The sequence below is a fragment of the Sorex fumeus genome, unplaced genomic scaffold (genome assembly GCF_029834395.1).
Source record: "Sorex fumeus unplaced genomic scaffold, SorFum_2.1 ptg000054l, whole genome shotgun sequence".
In the NCBI taxonomy this organism is placed as follows: domain Eukaryota; kingdom Metazoa; phylum Chordata; class Mammalia; order Eulipotyphla; family Soricidae; genus Sorex; species Sorex fumeus.
The window spans coordinates 26,099,866-26,120,652 of NW_026606111.1; the positions used below are offsets into that span (position 1 = coordinate 26,099,866).

The window sequence follows — 20,787 nt, forward strand, 5'->3', positions numbered from 1 at the left end:
GCAGAAGCCGGGAAAAGTATTCGTAACGCCTGCCTGTCCTTCGCCAACTACAAGACCAAGATGACTGCCCTCCGACCTCCTGATGGATCCATCACATCCTCCAGATCGGCAATGGAGAAGATTATCCTTGACTTCTACTCAAATCTCTTCGATAGCCATGTCCACTTGCCGACATACCAAATTCCACAGGATGGATATGTCGTTCCCAACGTTCTCCCTTCCGAAATCCGACACGCCATTTCATCGATAAAGAAACAAACAGCACCCGGCCCAGACAAGGTCAGACCTAAATACCTGAAGAACCTGCCGTCAGTACTCATCAATACACTGGCTCGGCTCTTCACTCGCTACCTGTCTGAATGCAAGGTTCCGTCCCAATGGAAAACCAGCAGGACAGTACTACTGTTCAAGAAGGGAGACATCCATGACATTGGCAACTATCGCCCGATCTGCCTATTGTCTGTCATCTACAAGTTGTTCACTCGAGTCATCCTAAATAGCATTGGCAGAACACTAGATGAAGGACAACCATGTGAGCAAGCAGGGTTCCGCAAAGGATTCAGCACCATCGACCATATCCACACGATAACCAAGCTCATTGAGGTTTCTCGGGAGTTCAAGATGCCGCTCTGTTTAACGTTCATTGATTTAAAGAAGGCCTTTGATTCTGTTGAGATGGAAGCGGTCATTGAAGCCCTAGCCAATCAGGGCATTCAAGCCCAATACATCAGGATCCTCCGTGAGCTGTATTGCGGATTCACTACCAGGATCTCACCATTCTACAAAGAAGTGATCGTTGATGTCAAGAGAGGGGTGCGGCAGGGTGATATCATTTCACCGAAACTCTTCAGTGCCACCCTCGAGAACATCATGCGACGACTGGAATGGGAAGGAATGGGAGTGAAGATAGATGGTCGGCAACTACACCACCTCCGCTTTGCTGATGACATTGTTTTAATAACACCAAACATCAGCCAAGCGGCACAAATGCTGGCCAACTTTGACCGTGAGTGTGGAAAGGTAGGACTACAGCTGAATCTTACGAAGACAATGTTTATGAGAAACAGCCTTGTTCCTGACGCCCCATTCGCTCTCAATGGAACGACCATCTCCGAATGCAACAGCTATGTGTACCGAGGTCGAGAGGTCAACATGACAAATGACCTGGCACCCGAGCTGCGCAGGAGGAAGAGAGCGGCTTGGAACGCCTTCAAGAACGTCAAAGAAATAGCTAAGAGGACGAAGAACCTCCGGCTCCGGCTCCGGGCACATCTCTTTGATTCCACTGTTCTTCCTGCATTAACATATGCCTCAGAGACCTGGGCCCTACGCAAACAAGATGAGAACGCTATTCAGGTCTCCCAAAGAAGAATAGAAAGAGCTATGCTTGGAATATCACGTTTCACTCAAATGAGAGGAAGAATCCGGAGTTCTGACATCCGTCGACAATCAAGAATCAGGGACACTGTCTCATTTGCCAAGGTGTCGAAAATCAGATGGGCTGGTCACGTAATGAGATTTAAAGACAACCGCTGGACTAGAGCTGTTACCGACTGGATTCCACGGGATGTCAAAAGACCGCGTGGCTGCCCACCTTCCAGATGGTCAGACTTCTCGTCAAGATCATGAACGATCAGTTTGAGGCCCTTCATGTTCCCGGAGCGAACAGATGCCATTGGGCTACACTAGCACGCGACAGGGACAAATGGAGACGTTACTGGCACCCACTCAAGCAAATCGCCGACTAACGGGAAGTTAAGTGTTTAAGTGATTAAGGGAATTAATTTAGTTATACCTTTGTGAGATATAACAAGTATCACAAATTGACTCTTATTGATCTATTTTTTTAATATTCCCCTTGCCATTTTGTTGAACAAATAATATCAAATAAATTTGTGCCCGCTAAGGGAGAGGCTAGAGTGGGGGGAAACTGAGAACATTAGTGGAGGGAAGGTCACACTGGTAGTGGGATTGGTGCTGGAACATTGAATGCCTGAAACAAATGTATTATGAACAACATTGTAAATCATGGTATTATAATAAACAAAATCAAACGCATTTTGTATTTGCTATTAATAAGATGAAAAATAGATCCCATCATAATGACAAGAGTTACTTAAAACAAAGTAACATTTGTACAACACCTAGGATTTATAAGTAGCTTCAGCATTACTCCAGTTGAAATTTCAAATCATGATCTACATTCACATACTTTGACTAGATAAAAGATACTAAACTTTCACAGTACTTTCATTCTCCAACCCGTGAAGACTTGGAGGACCCAGTGAAATTCCTGTCATATACCTGGTGATAACAAGAAGGGAGGTGTGGGTAGGAGAGACATCAGATTTTATTATACTCAATCTTGAAACCATGAATACAATGTTAAAATAGAAATTATGGACTGTGATTTTTTAAAGGGAGCTGGTTTATGTTTTAGTTCCTGTTTGTATGAGGACATTGAACCTATAATATTGTTCTTATTTTATCCCTGCTTTTATAATTACAAAGCTAAGAATTTGTAATACTATATTTATTACTATATTTTTATTCCAGTTTTTTAGATACCAACTTGTCAATGATTCATTGACAAACTCAGGATATTCCTGAGTCAACTTTCTGCATTATAACATATATATTGCTTAATAAAAAAAAATGATTGACGGGAGTGCACTGGAGCTGGGGTGACGAGGCGGCAGGAAAAGGCCAAAGATTAGATTTGTATGAAAAGACATTAGAAATCATGTTTAAAAGATCTGTATTACAGGTACTTCACCAGTTCGTGAGACACCAGTCTGAGGTAGCGAGCAGTTTGGTTCTTGAGCGCTCTCTGAATCGTGTGCAGTTACTTGGACGGGTGGGCCAGGACCCCGTAATAAGACAGGTGGAAGGAAAAAGCCCAGTCATCATATTTTCTCTAGCCACAAATGAGATGTGGCGTTCAGGGTACAATGAAGCCTACCAAATGGGCAACGTCAGGCAGAAGACAACATGGCTCAGAATATCAGTATTCCAGCCAGGCCTCAGAGATGTGGCGTATCAGTATGTGAAGAAGGGGTCTCGAATTTTTGTGGAAGGGAAAGTAGACTATGGTGAATACACAGATAAAAATAATGTGAGGCGACAAGCAACGACCATTATAGCCAATAACATAATATTTCTGAGTGACCAGACAAAAGAAAAGGCATAGTTTGGACGATTCATCTGTGAACACTACTTGGTACAGTTTTATTCCTAAATCATGTATAATGTGTAGTATCAAAAATTTTTCGCAAATGATATGATACTATACTTAGAGAACCCTAAAACTTCTACCAAGAAACTCTTAGAAACAATAGACTGGTATAGTAAAGTTGCAGGCTATAAAATCAATACCCATGGCTTTCCTATACGCAAATAGTGAGAGAGAGAAAGGTGACATGAAAAAAACAATCCCATTCACAATTGTGCCCCAGAAAATCAAGTACCTAGGAATCAGTTTAACTAAGGAAGTAAAGGACCTGTACAAAGAAAAACTACAAAACGCTACTTCAGGATATAAAAGAGGACATTAGAAAATGGAAAGATATCCCTTGCTCATGGATCGGGAGAATTAACATTGTCAAAATGGCAATACTTCCCAAATCATTGTACAAATTCAATGCGATCCCTATAACGATACCCATGGCATTCTTCAAAGAAATGGAGCAAACACTCTTGAAATTCATATGGAACAATAAGCCCCCACAAATAGCTAAAGCTATTCTTGGGAAAAAGAAAATGGGAGGAATCAACCTCCCTAACTTCAAACTCTACTACAAAAGGTAAAGGTAAAGGCCCTCCCGTTGATCGTCGATTTGCTCGAGCGGGCCCAGTAACGTCTCCATTGGAGACTTTGTTGTTACTGTGTCTGGAATATCGAATACTCTCGGTAGCTTGCCGGGCTCTCCGAGAGGGGCGGAGGAATCGAACTCGGGTCGGCTATGTTGGCCGCTTGTAAGGCGGACGCCCTACCCGCTGTGCTATCGCTCCATGGTACTGGAACAAAGGCAGAGCCACAGACTAATGGAACAGGCTTGAATATACTGACATCTCCTTCCAAACATATGATCATCTAATCTTTGATAAGGGAGCAAGAAATGTGAAGTGAAGCAAAGAATGCCTCTTTAACAAATTGTGCTGGCAAAACTGGACAGCTACATGCAAAAAAAAAAAATGGACTCAGATCTCTGCCTAACGCCATGTACAAAAGTAAGATCAAAATGGATTAAACACTTCAACATCAGACCGGAATCCATAGGTACATTGAAGACAAAGTTGGCAAAATCCTCCATGACATTGAAGCTAATGGTATTTTCAAAGATGTCACACCACTGGCCAAGCAAGTGAAAACAGAGATAGACAAATGGGACTATCTTAAACTAAGAAGCTTCTGCACCTCAAAAGAAACAGTGACCAAAATACAAAGACAGTCTACAGAACGGGAAAGTATATTCGCCCAATACCCATCTGACAAGGGGTTGATATCAAAGATATACAAAGTACTAGTTGAACTCCACAAGAAGAAAACATCTAACCCTATCAAAAAATGGGGCAATGAAATGAACAGAAACTTTCTCAAAGAAGAAATCCGAATGGCAAAAAAGCACATGAGAAAATGATCTACATCATTAATCATCAGGGAGATGCAGATCAAAACAACAAGGAGATATCATCTCATACCACAGAGACTGGCCCACATCCAAAAGAACAAAAGCAACCGGTGTTGCCGCAAATGTGGTGAGAAAGGGACCCTCCTTCACTGCTGGTGGGAATGCCGACTGGTTCAGCCCTTTTGGAAAACAGTATGGTCGATTCTCAAAAAATTAGAAATTGAGCTCCCATTTGACCCAGCAATACCACTCCTGGGAATATATTCCAGAGAGGCAAAAAGTATAGTCAAAGTGACATTTGCACTTGTTTGTTCATTGCAGCACTATTTACAATAGCCAGAATCTGGAAAAAAATCGAGCGCCTAAGAACAGATGACTGGCTAAAGAAACTTTGGTACATCTACACATTGGAGTACTATGTAGCTGTTAGAAAAGATGAAGTCATGAAATTTACATACAAGTGGCATTACGTGGAAAGTATCATACTAAGCGAAATGAGTCAGAAAGAGAGGGGCAGACATAGAAAGATTGCATTCATCTGGGGAACATAACGTAACAAAATAGGAGACTAATACCTAAGAATAGCCAAGATAAGTACCAGGAGATTCACTCCATGGTTTGAACGCCAGCCACACATGCTAGGGGGAAAGGCAGCTCAGATAGAGAAGGGAGCACCAAATAAAGGGTGTTAGGAGGATCTTCCCAGGATGGGAGATGCATGCTGAAAGTAGACTATAGTCCGAACATGATTGCCACTCAATGCCTCTTTTGCAAACCACAGCACTAAAAAGGAGAGAGAACAAAAGGGAATGCCCTGCCACAGAGGCAGGGTGGGATGTGGGGATGGGGGGTGGGAGGGATACTGGGATTAGTGGTGGTGGAAAATGGGCACTGGTGGAGGGATGGGTACACGATCATTGTATAATTGAAACCCAAGCACAAAAATTTGTAAGTCTACAACTGTACTTCATGGTGTTTCACTAATAAAAAAAAATGACATTTTACAGTAAACCACAAAGTATCACTTAATTAAATTTCCCACTAGATTGAAATATAGCCTGGAAGAGGATATACTTGACCATAAATTAAAAGAGGAATTCACTATATATAATTTCAAAGGATTATATATAAAAATAAAAATACACAATAGAGATTAAACTCTAAGGAAAAATAAAAATCATTTGTCGAAAAACAATTATTTGTAGGTTCTGAAGCTTATAAAATTAAGAGTACCAACCGTAATTAAGAAAAATAATCAAACTATGATAATAAAATTTGATATAAAATTAATATTTACAGTCTGGAGAGATAGTACAGCAGGTAAGGCACTTGCCTTGCACATGACCAACCCAGATTAGGTATTGTCTTTGGTACCTTGAACATGCTAAGAGTGATCCCTGATAACAGAGCCAGGAATAAGGCCTGAGCACAGCCAGGTATGGCCCAAAATCAAAAGAGAAAAAAGTTAGCATTTACTGCAAACTGTGATTGATAATGATATGTTGATGTAGGCTCATCAATTGTAAAGTATTTACCAATAGGGGGAATGATGATAATGAAGTTATACTGGGATATGGGCAGGGTGTATGGGAAAACTCTTCACCATCCACTCGGTTTTACTGTGACATAAAAAGTGATCTAAAAAATTATCCAAAAATTTAGATCTACTAAAAAACAAGTAGTATTTATAATAATTACAATTACTATAAAATTGTGTTCTATAAATAGAAAAAAATCTGATCATTCCTGTGGTATAGAATTCTAAAAATAGGGTCAACTTATAACTGTATTCCCAGCATATTGAACCCTATCCCTACTATGCTCTTTCTTTCCTTTTAATTTTCAATTTTGGACCACACCTACTGATGCTCAGGAGCTACTTTCAGCCCTGTGTTGGGGAGGGAGAGGGAGTTGCTCCTCCTGGTGCTCTGGGGATCCATAGTGCGAGGCATCAAGCCTGAGCCTCCTGCATGAAAGGCATACACTGAGTCCTTTGAGCTGTATGTCCAGACACCAAGATTTCTCTCTGTCTCCGTCTCTGTCTCTCTGTCTCTCTCTGTCTCTCTCTCTGTCTCTGTCTCTGTCTCTGTCTCTCTCTCTCTCTCTCTTTACAAAGTTCAATGAGGAACAAATCCTCATCTTACAATTTTAACATTTAGTGAGTGGAAGAATTTTTCATAGAGTCATTTCTGATTCTGAACAGTTCCTCCTTCACTACCTACACAATACAGGAACCAGAACTAGCGGGGCATATTTGTATGGTGAATCATCAAGATGTATCACTCTTAATATTACAGTGCTGGACAATCAAAGGAATATTCCTGGAAATGGTAGCAAGTATACAAGGAAGAAATGATAAAACTACAAAGTTATATTCTCCTGAGCTGGGGATGTAGCTCAGGGATAAGGGACTAGCCGTTCACATATGAGACCCTGAGAATAATCCCCAGCACTGCAAAAACATAAAATATAAAGCTGAGAGATAGAGCAGGAGGTAAAACCTTATACAACAACTGACCCCAGTTTGATCCCTGGCACCACAAAAAGTCCTTTAAGCACTGCCAGATTCCTGAGCACAGAGCCAGCACAGTAAATCCTGAATATGCCAGGTATAGTCTTAAAATGAGGGGGGGGGGGGGGGGGCAGGGGCAGGTATTACAAAATAGAATCTAAGTCATTCAGCATTTGTTGATCTCACATACACTATTTGTCAATGGTGGGGAATACAAAGTGCTACAAAAAGGCCTCTAGAAATTCACCTAAAATCTAATAAAAGAGAAAATGCTATTTTAACATGCAACTAAAAATCCAAGGTAGGAATTGATTTTTATGAATTGCATACATTCTAGTTATTTTCAAGTTCAAAGAAAAGAGTTATATGCTGTGATGAAGAGAATCAGAAACCTTTGAGGAAGCGATGACAACTGAGCTAGTCTTGAAATATAAATAGAAATTGAAGGGAAATGCAGATGGACTCATCAGAGTATATTTAAAGATGAGCGTGGGGTCCAGTCTGGCTGTGATGGGAATAACAGGTGGGGGGAATACTTTTTTAAGTCCAGTTTCCAGATTACAAGCTACATATTACCAATAGTTCTTTTAAAGTAAACTTTATTAGAACTAGAGAGGTAATTTAATGGGCTGGAGGACATACTTTGCATGCAAGAGGTCCGAATTCTATTCTCTGGGCAATGTCAGAAGTGACCTTTCCCTTAGCACAGAGCCAGGCATAGCCCCTAAGCACTGCCTGGTGTGGTTCCCAAACCAAAACCCAAAACAAACCATCAGAGTAATAGATAGTGGGAAATACCGAGTTATTGGATTTTTGCATTTACATCATGAGAAAGCTTCAGGTTGCTTTCCAGTGCTTAATGAATAACCCTGGGTCTCAGCTCTATACTCAAGTCAGGAGAAACTGGAAAGCGAGCATTTTAGCTTTTTTTTTTCTTTCTTTCTTCTTCTTCTTTTTTTTATGGTAAGACATGGATACTGCCTCACAAGGGAGTAGATTCCAAAACCTTTCAAAGGGTGCAGATGCCATTGATGTCAATGGCTGGCTATGGGTGGGTGGTCTCATGGTGAAGCTCCCTGGCCATGGGCACCTGGCTGAGACCCTTCATTGAACAATGAAAAGACCAGAGTATGGTATCTCTGAGTTGTTGGGTTGCAACAAGCCCACTCACAACAAAAATAGTGGCACCATGGCTGCATCTGTTGCGAAGTCAGTGGAAGAGTCTTGACAGCCCAGCCAAGACGAGCAGCTGATGGGGGACTGCTTTGCCCTGGGCTGCAGGGGATGAGAGACTGTTTATTCTTGTGTCCTGGTCTTTAATGCCCCTCTCCATCCCCAGGCTAGGACAGACTCCAAGGAACAACCCTATGGCAGACTAATAACCTGCCAAAGCATTTCAGCATCAGTGGAAGTTCCAGTCTACCAAAAACACATGATTATGGTCATCCCTGCCAACACTAACAAGGCAGATAATAGATGGAACCTTTGCCCTGCAGGTTGAGTCCATTCAATCCCATTTTGGATTCACTGGACAAGTCAGCGAGAGACCACATGTGCTAAATAAATAATAAAACTTGTTCTACAGGTTAAGTTGTCATCTCATCTGGATAGACAATGAAACAATGATCAAATTGCATGCCAATAGAACTCTAACCCATTGTCCTTACAGAAACCCATTCAGGGAGCCAAGATACAATCTCTTCAGCAATGAGCCAGAACATCAGGACCAGGTCTGGGCCAGTTTCCCAATTATTTTTTTAGGGGGAGAGGGTCTCACGCTTGGTGGTGCTCAGGGCTAACTCCTGGCTCTGTGCTCAAGGATCTCTACTGGAGAACTCAGGGAACCATATGTAATGCCGGGAATCAAACCTGGGTCTGCTGCATGCAAAAACAAGCACCTTAACCAATATGAACTATTTCTCTTACTCAGTTTCTCAATCCCCTCCCCCATTCTCAAAGCAGGATCAACAGCCAGTTGATTTGCATAAACCAATCACAGAGGACACCCTGTTCCTTCTTAGCTGACCCCCAGTATCCCAACAATCACCCTATAATCCCTGGAAACCCTCCACTTCCCCCATTCCAGGGATCAGAGTGATAGTACAGTGAAGAGGGCACTTGCTTGTACGTGGCCAGCTCAGATGCAATCCCCAGCACCCCACATGGTCCCCTGAGCACCGTTAAAGTGACCTCTGAGTGCAGAGCCAGGAATAAGCCCTAGCATTGCTGGATGTAGCCCAAAAACCAAATAAATGAAGCTTTTGATTTGGCCAAACACAGGTGATAGAACCTCTGCTCTAGCCAGCTCTGAATGAGGAACAGCTCTTTGTTCCCACTGGAGGATCTGCATTTGTTTCTCTATTAGGTAAATGCTACACAGATGAATTTTTTAAGAAAATTTATTTATTTCTAACTGTAGTGCCAATATTATTGTTTTATGCCTACATTACTGCTACACCATGCCCACCACCAGAGTGCCTGGATAGTTTCACCTTTTATTCAAGGTCCCCCAACACCCTCGCCTTCCATCACTACTCTAACGCTTGCTCTCCTCCTGGTAACAGGTACCCTTAGATCACAGTCCTCTGACCTTACCTCAGTGTTGTTTCTATCCATCAGAGATTTGCTTTGTCTCTTTACTCTGCACAGAAGTGACATCATCTGGTGCTTATCTTTTTCTTTCTTATTCGCTTCTCTTCGCATGACATCCTTTCATCCCATCTAAGTAATAACAAGCTGCAAGATCTCATCTTTTCTCATAGCTGAGTGGTATTAAATGAATCCTTCCTAACATTTCTTAATGTGTTAAGTACACACTGTTGCAACCACGTAATATAAATAAAACAGTAAAAATAAAAACGAAAACAAAACAAAACACATCTGTGGAGGACAGTCTCAGACACATCCTAGTAGTCTGGTATTAATTAATGTCTTAATGACCTGCTAAATGTCTTCATCTCCTGTTACCAAAACCCACTCTGGGAAAGCAAACAAACAACTAATCATCCTAAGAATCAAACTCACTTCCTGAATCTGAGATGAAATCACAGAAATAAAAGGTGCTTTTGGAATTGTCATCCTAGGAAAAAACCACAGGACCTACTGAATACACAGAGGGGCTCTATCGGCAATGGAACCATTTTAGTTGGGAAGGATATCCATGAGCCTGGGCTGAAGCACAACTTTGGAGAGCGGGAGTAAGGGTCAGGTTTTACACCTCACAGAAACAGACCACTGTAGCAGCTCACTCAGTCTAGTCATTCTTCAGGAAATTCATGCATATTCATGAAGGCAATCAGCAAGCATGAACAATTGAGGAACACAGAAAGAACATGTATCACATGTACAGAAAATGGCAGGGAAATCCCCTCATCATGGGGAAGAGAGTGTTTTAGTATAGTAATGCAGATCAAGGAGACCAGAGCTTGAGGAGTATCACATAACACAGCATCCACTGACTGGGACTGACCACCCAGGAACCTAGAGTTCTTATCAGTACAAAAGTTTCCTTAAGGCTCTGACATGGCCTAATCAGACCCCAGAGAATGCAACTGGGGCAGTTTCTCCCAAGAGAGGTGACCCCCCCTCTATATTACAAGCCTCAGGCCACACTCTTTTAGCTTTTTCTAACCCCAGAGAATCCTAAAATTGGGGACATAGAGGAAAAGAAGTTGTTTTGACAGAACCAAAGGAATTGTTGCTGAAAAACAGACTTGGGAGGCCTTAGGAAGAGGAGGTCCTCATCACTGAACCCCAAGGAAGACAAGGGGTAACCCAGTGAGCTCCTGTTTCTGTGGGCAATTCCCCTGCCAGTCCTGCTTGGTGACCATCAGGCCACTTCAGTGCCCCCTTGATCTGCTTCCCTGGAATAAACCTCAGCCACCCAGAATCTCGGCCGATGCCCTGGGACTTAGGCTGGGACATGACTTAACATTTTCTTTTTTTTTTTTTTTTTTTTTGAATTTTTCCATTTATTTTTTTATTTTATTTTATTTTATTTTTTTATTAGTGAAAAACCATGAGGTACAGTTATAGGCTTACAAATTTTGTGCTTGGGTTTCAGTTGTACAATGATCAAGTGTCCATCCCTCCACCAGTGCCCGTCATCCATCCCCATGGGTCCCAGCATCCCCCCCCCACCCCTCATGCCTCCCCCAGCCCCCCCACCCCCCCACCCCCCCGTCCCATCCTGCCTCTGTGGCAGGGTATTCCCCCTTGTTCTCTCTCTCTTCTTTTGGGTACTGTGTTTTGCAAGAGAGGCTTTAAGTGGCAATCATGTTTGGTCTATCGACTACTTTTAGCATGCTTCTCCCACCCTGGGAAGGCCCTCACAACACCCTTCATTTGGTACTCTCTTCTCTATCTGAGCTTCCTTTTCACCTAGAGCCTGTGGCTGGCCTTCCATTCATGGAGCAAAATTCCTGGTACTAATCTCAGCCATTCCTGGGTGTTAATCTCCCTTTTTGTTGCTTTATGTTCCCCAGATGAATGCAATCTTTCTGTGTCTATCCCGCTCTTTCTGACTCATTCTGCTTAACATGATACTTTCCATGTAGTACCACTTGTATGTAAATTTCATAACTTCATCTTTTCAAGTCCAGAAAAAGGTTTTTGGAGGACTTGAAAATGTGGGTTTTTGTTTGTTTTTAGGCCACACCTAATGGTGCTCAGGGGTTACTCCTAGGTCAGTGCTCATGAAATGACTATGTGATGCTAAGGATCTCTGGTCTTTTAGCCTATTTATTGGGAAGCTGTAGCCACAAATTTTAAGGTCTCAAGGCCCCTTGATTTTTTCCTTTACACAAATGAGACAGTTCTTGTTTCTTTTATTTGGTAAGGAGGGATTGGGGCATTCCTGGTGATGCTCAGGGGCCTACTCCCAGCATTGCTTAGGCACTGCTTCGGGACTGCTCAAAGAACCATGCCGTGCAAGGGATCTAATCCAAACACCCTGCAAGTGCTCAGCTCTTTGAACAATCTAACTAACCCCTTCATTGTTTGTTTCTTTTCGGTTTTTTGGGGCACAGTGCAGCTTTACTCAGGTCTTACCCCTAGCTCTGCACTCAGGGATCATTTCTGGCAGGACTTAGAGGGATCTTATGCAGTGAGGGGAATTTAATTTAGATCAACTGTGTGCAAGGCAAATGCCTTACACATGGCACTATCTCTCTGACTCACCCTTTTTGTTTTTGGAGAGAAAGTACAGTGGGCAGAGTGCTTGCCTTGCACAAGGACAGCCAGGTTGTCCTACCACCTTCAGGAGTGATCTCTGAATGCAGTGCCAAGAGTACTCATAAGCCCAGAGTACTGCTAGAGGTAGTGCAGGGATTTGGGCACTTGTCTTATATGAGACCATCCCAGTCTTGATCCCGAGCACCACATATGGTTTTTCAAGCACTTCCAGGAGTGATCCCTGAATGCAGAACCAGGAGTAAGTTCAAGTACAGCAGGATGTGGTCCAACAGCAAAAAGAACTTGATCACTTGACATCCCTTTACTCATCGATTTGCTCAAGTGGGCGCCAGTAACGTCTCCATTCGTCCTTGTAGCGTGCTAGTGTAGCCCAATGGCATCTGCGCATTCTAGGAACACGAAGAGCCTCAAACTGATCATTCAGGGTCTTGACGAAGAAAGCGGGCCATCTCGTAGATAGGCAGCCACACGATCTTTTGATGTCCTGTGGAATCCAGTGGGTAACGGCTCTAGTCCAGCGGTCATCTCCAAATTTCATTACATGTCCAGCCCATCTGATTTTCAACACCTTGGCAAACGAGACAGCATCCCTGATTCTTGACCACTGATGGAGGTCGGAACTCTGGATTCTTTCTCTCATTTGAGTGAAACGTGATACTCCAAGCATAGCTCTTTGGAGACCCGAATAGCGTTCTCATCCTGATTTCGTAGGGCCCAGGTCTCTGAGGCATATGTTATTGCAGGAAGAACAGTGGGATTGAAGATATGAGCCTGGAGCCAGAATTAGCTATTTCTTTGATGCTCTTGAAGGTGTTCCAAGCCGCTCTCCTCCTCCTGCGCAACTCAGGTGCCAGGTCATTTGTCATGTTGACTTCTCAACCTAGGTACACATAACTGTTGCATTCGGAGATATTCATTCCGTTGAGAGCGAACGGAACATCAGGAACGAGACTGTTTCTCATAAACATTGTCTTCGTGAGATTCAGCTGTAGCCCAACCTTTCCACACTCACGGTCGAAGTCAGCCAGCATTTGTGCCACTTAGCTAATGTTTGGTGCTATTAGAATGATGTCATCTGCAAAGCAGAGGTGGTGTAGTTGCCGACCGTCTAACTTCACTCCCATTTCTTCCCATTCCAGTAAACGCATGACATTCTCAAGGGTGGCACTGAAGAGTTTCGGTGAAATGGTATCACCCTGCCGAACCCCTCTTTATAAGATGACAAGAACAGAAAAGAAAAAAAAAAGAAATGAAAAATAACTTTTCTAGAGATTCAGCAGGGGTGCATGCCTTGCAAGTACAAGGACCCACATTTGATCCCCAGCACTGCATGATCCCAGAGCATGTCCAAGTATGATCCTGGTGACCTCCAGCATCACCAGGCCTGAGCACTGAACCAGCTAACCCTGTAGCACTGGGAGTAGCTTAATGATCTCCTTAACGCTGCCTGTGAAGTGCTGCCCCTTCATGAGCCCCACTCCCACCCCACCCCGCCCACCCCAAAAACCCGAAAACAAACAAACAAAAAAACCCCAGAACTTTCTCAGAGTTTAGTTGCAATCTGGAGGTGTTGTTAAAATGCAAACTATTGGGCCCCACCCCCAGAGTTTCTGACTCAGAGGCCTGAAATTTTACATTTCTTACAAGTTCCCAGGTGATGCTGCGGCTGCTAATCTGGGAACAGCGTTGCTCAAGGGAATCTTTTTTTGGTGGGGGCAAGGGTGTGTGGGGGGATACATCTGGTTGTTCTCGGGGTTTACTCCAGGCTCTGTGCTCAGGGATCACTCCTGGTGGAAGTGCTGGGGATCAGACCAAGGTCAGTCAGCTGGCACAACAAGGTAAGTGCTTCACCTGCTCTATTGTCTCTCCAGCCCTTGATTTTAAAACCAAGTAGCACTTTTGCACTATGAATAATCACTTCCTTATGTATCTGTTTGTCAAGGGTCAAGTTTACTGCCGCTCCAAGTTATAGTTGGCCCAAGCTTTTTTTAAGAAACCATTCACTTCTCAAGGTAAAGATCCACCCATACCTCTCTCCTATGAGTGAACTATTATTTTACTAACCTTTATTTTCAAACCACCCTTTCTCCCCAAAGAGAGAAAACTATAGAACAATGATGACTCCATTTGTTCTTTTAAAACCTGCTAGGATCAGATGCCCTTTCAGATACAGGAAGATGACAAAAAAACAAGCAATTGCTTCAGGTTTTAAAGCTAATAAGCCACCAGTCTCTGAGACTATGTTTCTTGGAGGTGGAGCAAAGCACCTTGAGTGCTGGTTCAGAAGACAGCTCTTAGGTCCCAGACGATTCTGATCTGTGAGTTGAAGATAAAAACTGGTCGTTGTAATTTTAAAGATTGCTCCAGTCAAGTTTTAAATAAAGTAGAGGAACCCTGATTCAACCTTTCTTTGAATCCAATATAAATCCCATAATTGTGTTAACTGATAGGAGAGAATATTCACAACTTCTGTGGTCCTCAAACTTTGCTAAATATGAGAATCAGGTGTCTAAAACTCGCCTAGCTCATGGCCTACCCAGAGTTGATCCGTGGCATACCATATGGTTCCCTGAGAACCACTAGGAGTGATTTCTAAGCACAGAGCAGGAGTATGCCAGAGCCAAAGCCAGAACCAGGAATAAACCCCCAAGCATCACCAGGTGTGACCCCAAAACCAAAATAAATAAATAAATAGAAGAATCTATTGGTGGGCTAGGGAGATAGGCCAAATGACTAGAGTGCAGGCTTTGCATATTGGATGCCAGAGTTTCATCCAAAGTACCTAATGATCCCCCTGGACACTGTCAAGACTAGCCCCTGAGCCCCACTGTATGTGACCCCAAAACAAAAACAAAAATGCATCATTTGGGGAACATAAAAAATTTTTCTTAATACCTAAAGCCCCTGTCTACCAGTTATTTCAGAGCCTCCTATTAATTCCAATTGGCAGACCAAATTTAGAACTAGAACACGCATTAATACAAGGTAAGCTCTTCTTGGAGCTGGAGTGATAGGACAGAGGGCAGGGTGTTTGCCTTGCATGTGACTGACCTGGGTTGATTCCCTGCAACCCATATGGTCCCCGGAGAACCCCAAGAGTAATTCCTGAGTACAGAGCCAGGAATAACCCCTGTGCATCGCCAGGTGTGACCCAAAAAGCAAACAAACAAACAAACAACAACAACAACAAAAAACAAAAACCACACAAACAAAATAATAAGGCAAGCTCTTTCCTGTTTCTATCCTTTCCTCATAGCTCTTTTCAATGTAGTTGCCCCCTGCCACCATGACAACCTCTATTTTTCTTAAGAATGAGATGCAGATTCATCTGGGGAAGATAAAGCAACAAAATGGGAGACTAACACCCAGGAATGGCTGAGATTAGTACCAGGAATTTTGCTCCATGACTTGAAGGCCAGCCACATTTGCAGGTGAAAAGGAAGCTCAGATAGAGAAGAGAGCACCAAATAAAGGGTGTTGTGAGGACCCTCCCAGGGTGGGAGAGACATGCTAAAAGTAGTCTATAGAGCAAAAATGATTGCCACTCAATGCTTCTCTTGCAAAACACAGTACCCAAAAGAAGAGAGAGAGAACAAGGGGGAATGCCCTGCCACAGAGGCAGGGTGGGACGGGGGGATGGGGGGTGGGAGGGATGCTGGGACCCGTGGTGGTGGCACTGGTGGAGGGATGGGTACTTGATCACTGTATAACTGAAATCCAAGCACAAAAATTTTTAAGTCTATAACTGTACCTCATGGTGTTTCACTAATAAAAAAAATGATAAAAAAAAAAAGAATGAGATGCAGGGAGTGACATCTCATGAGGTGATACTGAGGACTCCTGACCTGCTGAGGCCAGTTGCCTATCAGATGTGTGAAGACACTGTACTAAATCAGGAACTACCAGGAAGTGTGTGGCTGCTCTGAGAAACAGGATAGTGCCTCTCAAATGTTAAATAGCTTAGAATCCCTTGAGGTGATTATGAAAATGAAGGTTCTGACCCAATCAGTCTGGTGTGAGATCTGTGATTTCCTATTGCTAACATGCTCCAGATGCTATTTTACCACTGCACCAGAAAGGACACCTCAGTAGTGAGGTTTTAGATCTGGCCCGAAGTCTAGCAGATCAAATCAGCAAGAGCACATTAAGTGGAAAAAGGGAATGTGGGCCATGATTCTCACATAGTCAAGAGACTTACAAAGCTGATTATATATCCTCGAAGGCCATAGGTGAGGAAACAACAGTAAAAAAGAAATGTTAGACAAATGGATGTGGTATAGTTGAGAGAGTCCAATTAGAGATGGGGTGCACTGATCCTGAATGACGTAACATGGAGGCCAGCAGAGCAACATAAAAGGGAACATTCCAAATGAACTTAAAAGTCAAATTCTTGCGACTCCTCCACCATCTGCAACCTCTTCCTGGATTCCTCTGGACTAAAGATTCCCCTTCTAGTCCCCTCATGAACCCACAGCAAGCTCCCCAAAAATTGTAACAAGTCTGAGCAACAATACCATTCCTATATCCCCACCAATCCCAAGCGTTCTTATATATTTCATCAAATATGTCTATTTTAACCCTTCTATATAAATGGAAATATTAGACACTAATCTGTGTGACCAGTGAAGTAACATCCTAAAGGCACAGATATTGTTAGACTAATAGATTATAAAGAGTACTGCTTATTGAAAAATAACAAATTAGATCACACCTCAGATATATGGGAATCTGAAACTTAAATCGTAGCACGCACAAATCTTTAGGGACAATGGTGAAACAAAGGATTTCACCTGCTCTAGTACTGTAGCACTGTAGCACTGTCCTCCTGTTGCTCATCAATTTGCTCAAATGGGCACCAGTAATGTCTCCATTTGTGAGACTTGTTGTTACTGTTTTTGGCATATCAAATACATCACGGGAAGCTTGCCAGGCTCTGCCGTACAGGCAGGATACTCTCAGTAGCTTACCAGGCTCTCAGAGAGAGAGAAATTAAATAAATTTGAAATAATAAATAAAAATTGTTCTCCAATGGCCACTGAGAGCTCCAAGGGCTGAATTCAATCCCTGGAACTACCAGGAGAGACTCAAGCATGGAGTGAGGAGCAGCTTGGAGACACCAGGTGAGGCCCCAAACAACCCAAAAATGTACCCCCAAATGTTCCTGAACAGTAAGGGAATGGCAGCTGTCTGGAGCCTGTTTTCCCCCGACGGAGTGGAGGGTTACCAGGGGTGGGGAGAAGGTAGCCATGGTATAAGGAGTGTTCACTTAGAACTGGAGACAGGGCCAGAGCAATAGCACAGCAGCTAAGGCACTTGCCTTGCACACGGCCCACCCAGGTTCGATCCCCGGCATCCCGTACAGTCCCCCAAGCACCACCAGGAGTGATCCGTGAGTGCAGAGTCAGAAGTAATCCCAGCATTGTAGGGTGTGGGCGCTTCCCCCACCAAAAACAGACAAGTGAGGTGCCCTCTGAGTGGTCTCACTTGACCTTCCACTTCTCACTCCGAGCCCTGGAAACTCACCAGCCCCAGGAGGCAGTCCCAGGACCCCTGGAGCCAGTGCCACTCTTGGTCACACTGTGCTGCCTTTCCAGGGGGACAAGACTCAGTACCCCCAATGCACACCAGGAGTACCACCCCCTCCATCCAGGGAGTCAAGGAACTCGCACGCATGGCCCGGTGTCACTGGGCAGCATGCGTCCCGCCTATGAGAGGCCCACTGAGGCAGCACCCTCAGCACCCAGGCCCCATGTGGATCCTTTTTCAGAGTTTTCTGATGTGTCAGGGTTGTGCTCAGGGTGTGTGTGTCCCTTCAGCAGCCCCCCCAGCTCCTTTTCCAGTGCTCAACCTGGTGAGAGGCTGTCTGGAGCAAGCATCCCCATGGCAGCACCCTGTGGGGCTTGGCAACAGCATGCTTGGCAGTCACTTTAGACCCAAAGGAGTCTGCAGGACGGGCTGGGGAGAGGCAGGGACACCACCTGTCCCTCTGTCTGTTCTTCGTCAAATAGGGCTGTAGTACACAGGGACAGAAATTCTGGCAAATCATTGAGCTCAAATAGTACCCCATGACTCATCAATGAAGAATTCAAATCAGTGCTTCATACATTGACCATGGAACTATAGCAATCCCTGGGAAAAATTGAACCAACTTAAAGATGAACCAATTCAGAGTATCAAAGAGTCCATACAAATGAACTCAAACAAGTTAACAAATAAAATAGCAAGTCACAGCAACAAAATTCAATATGCAAAGGACCTATCAATGACGTTGAAGACAAAATACTAGCCATCACTAATAATGAAGTGGAAAAAAAGAAAGCAAATAAATGGAAAAGAATGTAAGATTCTTGGGGCTGGAGCAATAGCACAGCGGGTAGGGTGTTTGCCTTGCATGCGGCCGACCCGGGCTCGATTCCTAGCATCCCATATGGTCCCCTGAGCACCGCCAGGGGTAATTTCTAAGTGCAGAGCCAGGAGTAACCCCTGAGCATCGCCAGGTGTGACCCAAAAAGCAAAAAAAAAAAAAAGAATGTAAGATTCTTGATTGATAATAGCACTACAGCACTGTCCTCCTATTGTTCATCAATTTGCTGGAGCGGGTCCAGTAACGTCTCCATTGTGAGACTTGTTGTTACTATGTTTGGCATATTGAATACGTCACAGGCAGCTTGCCAGGCTTTGCTGTGCAGGTGAGATACTTCGATAGCTTGCCGGGAGAGAAATTATATTTGAGTCACAGGAATACCAGAAGAAGAGGGAAAGAAGAAAAGGAAAGAACAATTGGTCAAAAAAATAATAACTGAGAACTTTCCTGGTATCTTGAGAGAGGCGCCTGCACAGATTCAAGAGGCCCAAAGAGTATCAAATAAAATAGGCTCAAACAAAAGAACACCAAGACATGTAGTAATCAAAGTGATAAAGTCAAAAAACAAAGAGACAACTTAAAGCATCCAGAGAGAAGAAAGCTCTCACATACAAGGGAAACAATTTAAGAATCACAACAGAACTTCCATATGACATCTTACAAACCAGAAAAGAGTAGAAATATTCAAAGTAGTGACAAAAAAAACCCAAAAACTTCCAGCCTGGAGTCCATTATCCCACAAAACTGTATTTGAGACTTGAAAAAGGGATAAGTACCTTTTCAAACAAAAAAGAATTGGCAACATGTGTGAAAACTAAACCAGTCCCGAAGGAATTATGAAAAGCCTGCTTATGAGAAAGAAAGAAAGAAAGAAAGGAAGGAAGGAAGGAAGGAAGGAAGGAAGGAAGGAAGGAAGAAAGAAAGAAAGAAAGAAAGAGACTCTTGCAAAAACAATTGGATCACACAAACACACACACACAGAGAAACAAAATCTTTTATGTCAATAATTTCTCTGAATGTTAATGGACTAAATACTCATATAAGGCATGGAGTAACTGGATGAATCAGGAAAGACAATCCATCCATTTGCTGCCAACAGGAAAAAACACCTAAACTCACAGGATAAATACAGAGTGAAAGACTGGAAAACAATGGCAGAACAAAAAAAAAAAGTGGGGCAGCCATACCAAGTTCATTCAATATAAAGAAAATAATTAGAGACAATGATGGACACTGCTTATCAGTCAAGGGAACAATAGATCAAGAAATACTGTCAATACACACCAAATGAAGGCTCAGCAAAGTCCATAAAGCTCTGTTTACAAACTTAAAGAAACACTACAATAGTAGTGGGAGACTTCAACACACCCCTTTCCCCACCAGACACATGAAGTACACAGAACATCAGTAATGCAACAAGAGCCCTAATTGAGGAGCTAAAAGAACTGGGATTGTTGGACATCCCAGGGCTCTACATCCTTCAAACTGGAATACCCATTCTTCTCTAATGCACATAGAACAGTCTCCAGGATAGATCACATTTTAGAGAACAACTCAAACATACTTAAATTTACAAATATAGAAATTAAAAGTCAAAATCTTGGTCTGGAGCAATAGTACAGCAATAGTACTAGATAAGATTGCACTTGGCTTACCTGGGTTCAATTTCTGGCACCCCGTTTGGTTGCCTGAATCTGCTAGGAGTGATCCCTGAGCACCGAGCCAAGAGTAAGCCCTTAGTACCATTATGTGTGGCCCCAAAACAAAAACAAAAAAAGCCATAACCTGACTGTATGACTTAGGACTTTCTAAAGAACTTAGCTTAATTTCACCTATAAATGGAAATGGTTTTTGAATGTAAGCTTAGGAAATAAAAGGTATCCTAATCCAGGGGTGAACAATAGTAGGTAGCTACTCAATACTTCAATAAACGAATGTGTGTGTATACCCATATATATGTATGTCCATATATACATACATATACTCATGTGAATAAACATACATATATGTATATATACTCACACTCTCTCATGCCTATATATACTCATGTATATCTACTAATATATGTATATATTCAAATATAAACA

The 20,787-nt window shown here is 43.0% G+C and overlaps 1 protein-coding gene across 1 annotated transcript; it reads left to right on the plus strand.

Moving 5' to 3' along the window:
• The first annotated feature begins 2,694 nt into the window (after positions 1-2,694).
• Positions 2,695-3,262, plus strand: LOC130033539 (single-stranded DNA-binding protein, mitochondrial-like). The gene has a single exon (XM_056125304.1). The coding sequence runs from the start codon at positions 2,744-2,746 to the stop codon at positions 3,188-3,190; it is 447 nt and encodes a 148-aa protein (XP_055981279.1). The 5' UTR covers positions 2,695-2,743; the 3' UTR covers positions 3,191-3,262.
• Positions 3,263-20,787: the final 17,525 nt, after the last annotated feature.

Excerpts from the sequence above, each read along its gene's own strand:
- LOC130033539 (XM_056125304.1), top strand. The coding sequence starts at position 2,744 with ATGTTTAAAAGATCTGTATTACAGGTACTTCACCAGTTCGTGAGACAC.